This window comes from Frieseomelitta varia, unplaced genomic scaffold, assembly GCF_011392965.1.
Source record: "Frieseomelitta varia isolate USP_RPSP 00005682 unplaced genomic scaffold, Fvar_1.2 scaffold_610, whole genome shotgun sequence".
In the NCBI taxonomy this organism is placed as follows: domain Eukaryota; kingdom Metazoa; phylum Arthropoda; class Insecta; order Hymenoptera; family Apidae; genus Frieseomelitta; species Frieseomelitta varia.
Window position 1 is genome coordinate 1 of NW_025110380.1, and position 10,500 is coordinate 10,500.

The 10,500-nt window shown below is 35.7% G+C and overlaps 2 protein-coding genes across 5 annotated transcripts; both read left to right on the forward strand.

Annotated features, from left to right (window-relative positions):
• Nucleotides 1-1,946: 1,946 nt before the first annotated feature.
• On the forward strand, nucleotides 1,947-4,324 carry LOC122534540 (DENN domain-containing protein 10-like). Of its 4 annotated transcripts, none has more exons than XM_043665298.1 (5): nucleotides 1,947-1,957; nucleotides 2,970-3,217; nucleotides 3,291-3,737; nucleotides 3,809-3,926; nucleotides 4,000-4,324. In XM_043665298.1, the coding sequence occupies exons 2-5, from the start codon at nucleotides 2,981-2,983 to the stop codon at nucleotides 4,269-4,271; spliced, it is 1,074 nt and encodes a 357-aa protein (XP_043521233.1). In that variant the 5' UTR covers nucleotides 1,947-1,957; nucleotides 2,970-2,980; the 3' UTR covers nucleotides 4,272-4,324. The 4 variants fall into 4 exon arrangements, with proteins under 4 accessions (XP_043521233.1, XP_043521232.1, XP_043521231.1 ...); XM_043665297.1 differs by lacking the exon at nucleotides 1,947-1,957 and adding an exon at nucleotides 2,795-2,845; XM_043665296.1 differs by lacking the exon at nucleotides 1,947-1,957 and having other exon boundaries at nucleotides 2,879-3,217.
• Nucleotides 4,325-4,612: 288 nt separating this feature from the next.
• LOC122534539 (eukaryotic translation initiation factor 3 subunit A) lies at nucleotides 4,613-10,334 on the forward strand. The gene is made up of 5 exons (XM_043665295.1): nucleotides 4,613-4,853; nucleotides 5,554-8,223; nucleotides 8,292-8,521; nucleotides 8,603-8,868; nucleotides 8,963-10,334. Exons 1-5 carry the CDS (start codon nucleotides 4,805-4,807, stop codon nucleotides 9,057-9,059), a joined length of 3,312 nt encoding a protein of 1,103 aa, XP_043521230.1. The 5' UTR covers nucleotides 4,613-4,804; the 3' UTR covers nucleotides 9,060-10,334.
• The last annotated feature ends 166 nt before the right edge of the window (nucleotides 10,335-10,500 follow it).

Consider the following 10,500-nt stretch of genomic DNA (forward strand, 5'->3'; position numbering starts at 1 on the left):
AAGAAAATTATACAGAATAAAATTTAAATACAACATACTAAAGTACTTACATTTTTAGCTTCTGAAGCTATAAGATTCTTAGAGTATTAGGGAAAGGGGAGATTGTAGAAGATCTGCAACAAGACGTTAAACTTTAGAATTTGTATTTAAAAGCAAAACAAAATCTTAAGTTGGAGATAATGAAAGATTCTTACATTCTTGGCTTTAGAACCGCCGTTGGATTTTGTATTTTCAAAAAATACAAAAAAATTAATGCTGATGTGAAGTATCTGTAACAAAACGTCAAATATTATACTCTGTTGTTAAATTTGAAAAACTGAGTAAATTGAAGTACAATATATAACTACTTACGATCTTGATCTCCTGGAGAGGCCATATCCTCTTGAGCGCTCACTCCAATACCGAAAACGAGTGTTGAAGAAAAAAAAATATGAGAAAGGAAAAATAAAAGACTATCAACGCGCGCGTTTAAACAACAATCGGCGGATTCACTGACTGTAACTTCGCGAATTATAATTTAAATGAATTATTTAATTTAATAAGAGCCACTTTGCTTAGAAAAATATTAAAATATTTCGCAACAAACACTGACTCTACCGACCGCATTGCGCGCGATCACAAAAATTTTCTGAAAATAAAGTTGATTAGGAGGGAAAGGGCAAAGAGTACATTTATTTGAAAATGCTACTATATTTCTAGAAAATGATTATAAACTTGAATATGCATTAAAGATATTAATTGGAAATTATAAAGTATTTCTTAATATTTGCTGAAATATTTGTAAAAATTTTATTCTGAATGTTCGTTATTAATGTGAATGCATTAGCAATTAGTATGCATTAGTAATTTATCAATAATATATCACATCATGTATTATAAATCAAGTATGGAAACTTTGAATTTAATAATCTAATACAAAAATACATATCCATTTGAATACACCACTGAGCTACTAGGATCTTCATATTCGAAATAAAAAATATTAATTGATTTAATCTTTCCATTTTCATCCTTCTATCCCATATTACGAAAGTACTTATTGTGAATTGTATTTGAAATATGTATAAATTGTACAACAAATATTACTTAGAATGAATTAGAATGAAATGTTGCAAACTTTATGTGAAAGTTCATCAGATTGTTTATTAATGATCGTGGTATCTATGCAATTTATGTTATTTCAGCAATCAAGGAATATCCTGTACAAAAAGAAACCAAAAGTTAGAACAGATATGTCAAATGAAGGCAAATATTTGAAAGTGAAACCATAATCAACTTCAAATTTTATTTATTGATTTAAATTTTTACCTGAGAACTTTTGGATAATATCTCTTTCCCGATGATTTTGTTGAATAATATTCTAATCTCTACAAATGACGTATGCTTTTCTCCGCCATCTTTAACCGCCACTTCTCGGTTAAAAATCGATCATGAGCAATATCGATTTCAAGTTCGAGAATCGTAGGAAGTATATTCCATATTTCGCCGTTGGGGCGCTGTAATCGTGCGTTTCACGTTTAATGATAAAATAAAACATAAAAAACTCAAGGCTAAATCAAATATTATACAAAATTAAATATACAAAATTCATGAAAAATTCTTAAAAGAGAACGAAAATATTCATACACTTGATGAAAAATTGTCGACACATTAAACTGAGATATGAGAAATGTTATTATATTTTATCATTATGCGTTGTAAAATTATTTATTTTAACTATTGAATATGTATATTCCTAATAAATTATTGTTGTATTTGGTTGGATTATTAAGAATTATGTAATACATGAAGTTAAAGAATCAACAAATGTTAAAAAATGTTACAATAGAAGTAAAAGTATGTTATACATATATATATAGTCATATTACAAAATTACAATATTTGTACTATTAGAATTGAAATTTAATTTTGGTATAAAATTATAAATAACTTTTAGCACAGTATATTCTATTTAAATGTTTATATGCTTTATTTCTTTAATTGTTGAAAATGATGTCAATTATTTGGTTACATCTTACCTTGAGCTGGAGTGAAAATGTTTTATCTTAAACATATATAACACAAACGCAAATTTAATAAGTACTGATTTAAATTTTTACCTGAGATGATACTTTTGAATGATACTTACTTCCGAATGATTTTTTTGAATAATATTTTCTTCTGTACAGATGAGGTGTGCTTCTCTCCGCCATTTTTAACCGCCACTTCTCGGTTAAGAATCGGTCGTGAGCAATATCGATTTCGAGTTCGAGAATCGTAGGAAGTGTATTTCCGTGTATTGCCGTTGGCGCTGTAATCATTAACTAATTTGAACTCAATACGCGCGCATTTCGAACGAAATGTTAATTTGGAATAAAAAATAAGAAACTTTGATCTAAATCAAATACATAAAATTCATGAAAAATTGTTAAAAAAGAACAAAAATATTTATACACTAAACAAAAAATTGTCAATACTTTAAATACTGTTATAATTTGCTGAAAAAAATGTAGAATAATTTATTTGATTTTATTTTAAAGAGAAAAATCTTTACTATAATAAGTTTGAGTTTGTTTCGTTCAAAGATATTTATTTTTACACTATACAGCAAGCGTAAAACAGAATACGTTTTTCTACTCAAAGTTATAAAAATACAAACTTCTCACCGAAGAGAAGAAATTTTTTCATCACTGAAAAATTTGTTTCATGATTAAATCAATTTTGAAAAATACATTCTACACGAGGTCTATTCATATATGCACTTTGTTTGTGGCATTACTAAACACCTCTCTTTGTGTAACATAACCTCAAATTTAACAAGATCAATTTTTCTATATGTACATAACATAAATATTTATATTTAATTGTAAATAATAGTGTATTATTATTTTTCAATAAAGAGAACTTGTTGTTATTATATATATATAATAACATCCGTTATATATATGTATATAAAGAGACCATCCATTTATTTTAATATGATTTAATAGAAAATTTTGAAATGGCACCTCTTACGGATTTGCTCTCATGTAGTATAATTGAGAAAGATTCCAATGGTGACATATTATGGACGTGGTCCTATCCAATCGTTTCAGAATCGCAAAAAGCGGTTGTTGCAAGAAAATGCAATTTAGAAGTAGAACACAATTCCCCTCAAGTGTTTGTATTCTCAAGGTACAAGTACAATTGGTTCTACATACACTGTAGTGAAGTATTTGATTCAGATAAGTTACCAAAAGTAAGTCACATGCTTTTTTCTAAATAGAAACATTAATATCATTATATAGGAATGTAATGAAAACATCCTAAAGTTCTGTTTGAAACAGGTGAAGCAGTTTGCATTGGTCTTGTTTGCCAAAGACTTTAATCCAAGAAAGTATGAGGTACTATCGAGAGTCCTTAGCAAAATGTACTGCAAAACTGGCAAGCCAACAGAGATATTGCAATTATATCTCTCTGTATTTACAAAAGGATCGTGTTCCACTCAGGAAAATGGAACGTTTGTTTCTGATGACTTTAACAGCCATTGTTTTATAATCAGTACAAATGTCAGAGAAATGATTAAAACATTCGAGTTAGAAACAATCTTAATATACACCGCTCTTCTTCTGAAGAAAAGGATAATAGTCTATCATCATAGCCTGGAACAGCTTTTAAAATGGATTGGAATATTTCCTCTGTTGATGAAGCACCGTAAAGTCACTGATAATTTGTTCCCTTGGATTGATTTAATTGATGATGAATTGGCAGAATTAAAGGTATATCGATCACCTGTATTTTGTAATTGCCTGACAGATATCATGCACCTCTGATAATTACATGTTTTCAGGGACTTTCACACTATATTGCTGGTTGCAGAAACAGCTCCATTTCGTCGAGAACAGATTTGTTTGACCTGCTTGTGAATATACCAGCCAGAGAAATCACAGTTGCGTCACACGCAAAAGGTAAATAAAAGTGCAATTGAAAATACCGTTGCTTTTATTAAGAAATTTATGTTAATTCCATCAATTTATTTAGAGAGCCTGACAATGACAAAAACACACAAAGAAATAGCCCTATTTATGATTCAACTGAGTGAGAATCAGTCTTATATTGAGAGCCAAATAATTTCTGAGATAAACGACAAAACTCAAGACTTGTTGAATCAATTGAAATCTCTAGCTATAGTTCAAGGGCCGGATGGAAAAAAAATGGTATCAGCGCAAACATTGAAAGAAAAGAACTTACCACCAGCGGTAGAACATTTTCTAATCAATTTAGCTGTAGCTGAGAATTTGCTCTTACTGTAATTATAATTATAATATTTGCTCTTACTGTAAATATACCTGTCTGTTTACACGAATGTGATCAAATAAATAATTTCAATCTAATTGCGCGACTGATTGATTTTCAAATCAATCATTGATAAATAATTGGTCGGTTCGATTCAGCGTCAGCAACATTCAAAACGGATCTCTCGCGACATCTAGTGGCAAGTCCGTAATGCGAGTATTATCGAAATTAATATAAAAACAGCGAGGAAAGATCGCCAGTCACAGCGGAAAAATACTAAACCAAGCAATGCTTTTTTTTCGTAACATGTCAATTGCGTATACCGGTTGTTTGCAAAATGCAGCGTAACGTGGCCACGTTGATTTGACTTGCATATTACGGGAAGCCATTTTTCCGTAGTGGCCGCCTCTCATCCGGTACACGCGGTCGAGGCCCCGTCGTGACAAACGTCGCGTACGAAGAAAAGTGGATCATATTATTTTCTATAGAAATCTCGCAAAATTTCACGGCAGATTGTATGGTGTGAAATTGACTGTGCACGTGTGAGAAAATGGCACGATACGGACAGAGACCCGAGAACGCTCTGAAAAGAGCAAACGGTACGTGTGACTATTCTTTAACGAGATATGACATGGCCGATAGCTATTTAATCTGGATTCCAAAAATTCCTCTGTCCCGTTTCACGCCAATATCTCACAATCCTCGGTTGCTCCATTTAACCGTATATTTCCACGATTTGCTGGTCAATCGTCGCAAGTGACGCCTCCCATTTGTCGCGGAACATTCAGTTCGGTGGGCACGTCCTGACTTTTTAAAAACATCAATTTTACCTAACCATATGCATCTAGAACGGAACAACTGTGCAAGATTCTAAGAGTTCTGAAGAGTTCTAAAAGATACGCTACGATTACAAGTGAAACGCAACGTTCTATTTTTGCATACGATCTTTTGTTCGAATTAATTTATCGAATAAAATCATTCAGTATATACATTGTTTGTACGAACGAGCGAACATTTGTAGTCAATGCTTGTTGAATCTTGCGTGCAGTTTTATTTGAGAATCCTTTTCGCAATATTAATATTGACCCTCTTTAACTTTGTTCTGTTACATAAACACTAGCTATAACACATATTTTTAATACGGTTAATGTCAGAATAAATCACATTACAGAGCAGTATAATCTATACACATTTATGTTATATTATGTACACGTTTATGTTATATATATGTATTAAGTATCTCAAATAAAACTGAGAAAATTTCTAAACATGTGTTTCCCACCTTTTTATTTTTAACAGAGTTCATCGAAGTGGGAAAGCCAGCTAGAGCATTAGATACTCTACAAGAAGTCTTCCGCAATAAAAAATGGACGTACAATTGGTCAGAGTCGGTTTTAGAACCGATAATGTTCAAATACCTGGACCTATGTGTGGAGTTAAAGAAATCACATATAGCAAAGGAGGGCCTATTTCAATATCGGAACATGTTTCAATCTGTGAATGTCGGAAGCTTGGAAAATGTCATACGTGGTTATCTACGCATGGCAGAGGAAAAAACAAACCAAGCACGGAAGCAGAGCCAACAGGCCGTTATAGACATAGATGATCTTGATAACTTGGCCACACCTGAAAGCATATTGTTGTCAGCAGTAAGTGGCGAGGATGCACAAGACCGAAGCGACCGTACTATCCTGACACCATGGGTGAAATTTCTATGGGAATCTTATTGCCAGTGTTTAGAATTACTAAGAACCAACGCTCATGTTGAGACATTGTATCACGATATTGCACGTATGGCCTTCCAGTTTTGTCTTGAATATAATCGTAAGACTGAATTTCGTAAACTGTGCGAGAAACTGCGAAAACATTTAGAGGAGATTTGTAAATTACCGGCTCTCGTGTCGAACGTTTCCATGAATAGAGCGGAAACACAACAGTTAAATCTGGAAACGCGACTGAATCAGCTTGATTCAGCAATACAAATGGAGCTGTGGCAAGAAGCGTTTAAATCCTCTGAAGATGTGCACGGTATGATGAATTTGTCCAAGAAACTTCCAGTGCCAAAAACTATGGCGAATTATTACCAGAAACTGGCTATGGTTTTCTGGAAGGCAGGAAACTATCTATTCCATGCTGCGGCGTTGTTTAAATTGTTGCAGCTCTCCCGCGAAATGAAGAAGAACATGTCTTTGGAGGAACAGCAGAGAATGGCCAATCGTGTCTTACTAGCCACTTTATCTATTCCACTGCCATCGGCTCACCCAGAATTTGATCGTTTCATCGAAACGGATAAGAGTCCACTGGAGAAAGCTCAAAAGCTTGCCACGCTCCTAGGACTCACTCAGCCACCAACTAGGGTTTCCTTGCTTAAAGATATCGTTCGTTTGAATATCGTCAACTTAGCATCGCCGCAGTTGCAAGAATTGTACTCGTGGCTCGAGGTCGAATTTCACCCTCTGGAACTATGTAGTCGAGTAGACTCTGTTATCCAGACGTTGCAGGCAGACGAAAATAGCCCTTTAATTCAGTATATCCCAGCCCTGCAAGACGTTACTCTTGTACGTCTGGTTCATCAAATATCGCAAGTTTATCAGACCATACAATTCGCTAGACTTTTGGAACTTGCCAAATTCACGACAGACTTTCACCTGGAACGTCTGCTGGTCGATTGCGTGAGATACAACGACATGCAGATAAGGATCAGTCACGGGAAGAAGTGCGTGCATTTTGGTGTTGATCTGTCGGAGGCTCAGAGGGAAGATCATCCCGATGGTCCTGTATTGCAAGCAATGCCTTCTGAACAGATCCGCTGCCAGCTCGTGAATATGGCCACTGTGTTGCACAGAGCGATCAATATTATTAACCCGAACAAGAAGAAAATGGAGCGCGAAAAGTTGCGTTCCGCCATGGTGAACCATTATCACGAGACCAAGATGAAAGAACACCAAAGGATCCTCGGAAGACATAAGATCATCGAAGAAAGAAAGGAGTATATCGAACACATAAACACAGTCCGCGAGGAAGAGGAAATGCGAAGACAGGAGGAACTGCAAAGGCAGCAAATGTTGGCAGAGCAAAAGAGGCTCGAGCAGGAGAGAGAGGAACGTGAGAGGAAACGGCAGCAAAGCGAGATTCAGCAGATCAAGGATAGGCATCTGAAAGAGAAGATGCAACAGATATCTCAAACTAGTCACGGTCAGAAGGTATTGAAAAAATTGGACGAGGACGAAATCAAGAAATTAGATGCGGAACAAATCGCAGCCCGGGAAGCTGAGGAATTGCAAAAAGAACGCAGAGAGATGCAACAGAAATTGAAGTCTCAGGAGAAGAAGATAGATTACTTGGAACGTGCCAAACGTTTAGAGGAAATACCGTTGCTGGAGAAGGCGGTCGAAGAGAAGATGGAATTGGCTAAACAACGCTGGGAACAACAGGAAGCCGAACGAATCGCCGCGGCCATCGAGGAGAGACAGCAAGCTGTTGCCACACGCGAACGCATGGCAAGAATGAAGGAGGATCATGATAGTTTCTTAGCGAAGATCTTAGCCGAGCGTAAGAGTGTTTATCTGGAAAAGCTAAAGGAATTTGAAAAGGTATTGAACGACGAGAGGGTGAGCAGATTGCTGAAACGTAAGATGGAACGTAAAGCCGAAAGAAAAGCCAAATGGGAGAAAGAGCGAGCTGAAGCTATCGAGAGAAGGCGTTTGGAAGAATTACGTATTAAGCAAGAAGAGGAGAAACGGCGTTTGGAAGAGGAAAGAACCAAGAGAGAAGAGGAAGAGAGACTAAGGCGTGCAGAGGAAGAGGCGAGAGAGGCTGAACGTTTGGCGAAAATTGAGAAACAAGCAGAGATCACCAGGGCTAGGGAAGCTGAGATAGAACGGAAGTTAGAGGAGGAGAAACAGAGAGATAAAGAAATGGCGGATAGATGGAGACGTGGAGAACGTCACCGTATGCAGGATAAGCCAGGTACGTTTATTACTGTCGAAATTATTTTATAGATTGCACAATATACTTTATGTTATACTTGATTGCAGTCGAAATGTCCTGGCGTCGTCCTGTCGATGCGAAAGATGACGGTATCAAAGAAGAATCTACCCGTTGGAAAAGACGGGATCCAAGAGATGTGGATAATAAATGGCGAAAGGATGACGATAAACCGAAGAAAGAGACTATCGAGAGATGGAGAAAAGACGATTACGACAAGGATGATACAAGGGATAATAGAGATCGGATAGATAAAGATCGTGGAATGGATGGACGTTCAGTAAGTATATAATTGTGTAAGAACTTTTAACGAAACGTGAGGAAAATACGTTTCTAAATTACGTTTATTAATATTTTACAGATGCGTGACATTCCACGTGATCCGATATCTGATGGACCTCGTAACCGTGGCAGAATGTCCGATCGTCGTGGTGGAGGTGGAGGTGGAGGTGGAGGTGGTGGAACTGGTGCTGGCGGTGGTGCCGGCGCCGGTGGTGGTGGCGGTGGCAGTGGCAGTGGTGGACATCGTCGTGAAGATACGATGCGGAACACAAGTAGTCAAAATTGGCGCGATAAGAGCGACACGATACAGAATTCGGCTCGAGATTTACCAAGACGCGACGAAAAGTAACTACATACATTTCCATATTTGATTAGCTCATCTTGACTGTTTTGCATGTCGTTTCGTTAATTTTAAGTAAATTTAAATTTAAATTACTAGGCGAGACGACACGAAAGATGATCGACTTCCATCGAAGCACGACGAGAGAAGACGACCACCGGAAGACGATGGATGGTCACAGGTGAACCGGCGTTAACATAGAAGTCGACAACAATCTATAGAAGCAATGTTTATTATTCTTCAAGAACAGTGCATAATATGCAGTTAAACTTTCGCCTGAAATCGATAGGCCCAACTCTACTGTTTTGTGCACCGCTTCATTTATTTCCGAACATGCTCGTAACAGAGAGAAAAAGAAAAAAAAGCACAAAGATCTATGGGTCGTAGCCAATTCACGTACGCATTACGAAAGAATACGAATTGTAATATTAATAGTCGACGATAAGATTGAGTTTATATGATTTTTCTAAGCCGTGCAACAACAATTTTCTAAATCGATTACACTACGATATATGTATTAGACTTGTAAAAAGGAAACAAAAACAAAGAAAGAAAAGAACAGAAAGCTCGGTGGATACAGTATACATATAAAATATGAATCAATGTACAGAGCAGAAGGGATGGCGAATTGTATAAGTGATGACGATATTGAATTTGCTGGGCTAAACCTTTCGGCAAAGGTTAAAAGTCCAAAAAAAAAAAAAAAAAACATTAATAAAGTTTTCTTGTATCCCAACTCTTACGTTGATGTTTTTATAAAACCAATATCGCGTGATATCTTCACCTTGAAAAAAATACTAAAGAAACGAATTGTGTGACTCTGAAAGATCTAATACATATAATAGCAATCTTCCGCACACATTCGAGGTAACGACTTCTAGCCTGTAAAATGAAACAAAACGTAAGAGCCAGACCTCTTTATTACGGTGAGAATAGAGATCTACACATCTTATCTATATTGTCTTTTTAATTGTTTTATTACATTTATGATATAATTAATAATTAAGATACTACGTAATAAATAAATCGCTACAGAGTATCAAACTCCGTTTCTATTTACAACCTATAAAACTTAAACAAAACATTCGTGAAGTCTTAAATTAAGTCGACGTTATTTTGTGTCAATCTTCGTTGACAAATGCATGAATAGAAAACATAAACGCGTTATTTATTGTCTATTTCTTTCATTTATCTAAACTGTAATCTACTGTTCTTATTAAAAAAAAAAAAAGAGAAAGATTAATTTGAGAATGAATAAATGCGTGTGTAAAACTGGATTATTTTAAACGTGTGGAAGATGAAGGAAACTATTAAAATTATTTAGATAACGTGTCGACCAACGTGAACCAACGACGACAGTTGAAATACACTATTATTGTAATAGAACAAATTGCGATGCTATCGATATATTTATATCTGTAATCGAGACACTTCTCGAAATTATTACATGAAAATATATAGTTCAACACCATATATAGTACACACTTTGTCACATGCATACTAAACTGTTCAAAACGTTCCGAATCACGCGATATTACGGTGCAAGCTCCATAACTCCGTGCAGAAACGATCAATTACACGGCCTGGTTTCCACTCTCGATAATTTCAGCGGTCTGAAAAGCCCGGGGTCATATTTT

What these genes read in the sequence shown, in the direction of transcription:
- LOC122534539 (XM_043665295.1), top strand. Translation starts at nt 4,805, where the DNA reads ATGGCACGATACGGACAGAGACCCGAGAACGCTCTGAAAAGAGCAAAC. An exon ending in CCGTATGCAGGATAAGCCAG is followed by an intron (nt 8,224 to 8,291) that starts GTACGTTTATTA and finishes ACTTGATTGCAG; the next exon opens with TCGAAATGTCCTGGCGTCGT. An exon ending in GTGGAATGGATGGACGTTCA is followed by an intron (nt 8,522 to 8,602) that starts GTAAGTATATAA and finishes AATATTTTACAG; the next exon opens with ATGCGTGACATTCCACGTGA.
- LOC122534540 (XM_043665298.1), top strand. Translation starts at nt 2,981, where the DNA reads ATGGCACCTCTTACGGATTTGCTCTCATGTAGTATAATTGAGAAAGAT. An exon ending in ATTCAGATAAGTTACCAAAA is followed by an intron (nt 3,218 to 3,290) that starts GTAAGTCACATG and finishes AACATCCTAAAG; the next exon opens with TTCTGTTTGAAACAGGTGAA. An exon ending in ATGAATTGGCAGAATTAAAG is followed by an intron (nt 3,738 to 3,808) that starts GTATATCGATCA and finishes ACATGTTTTCAG; the next exon opens with GGACTTTCACACTATATTGC.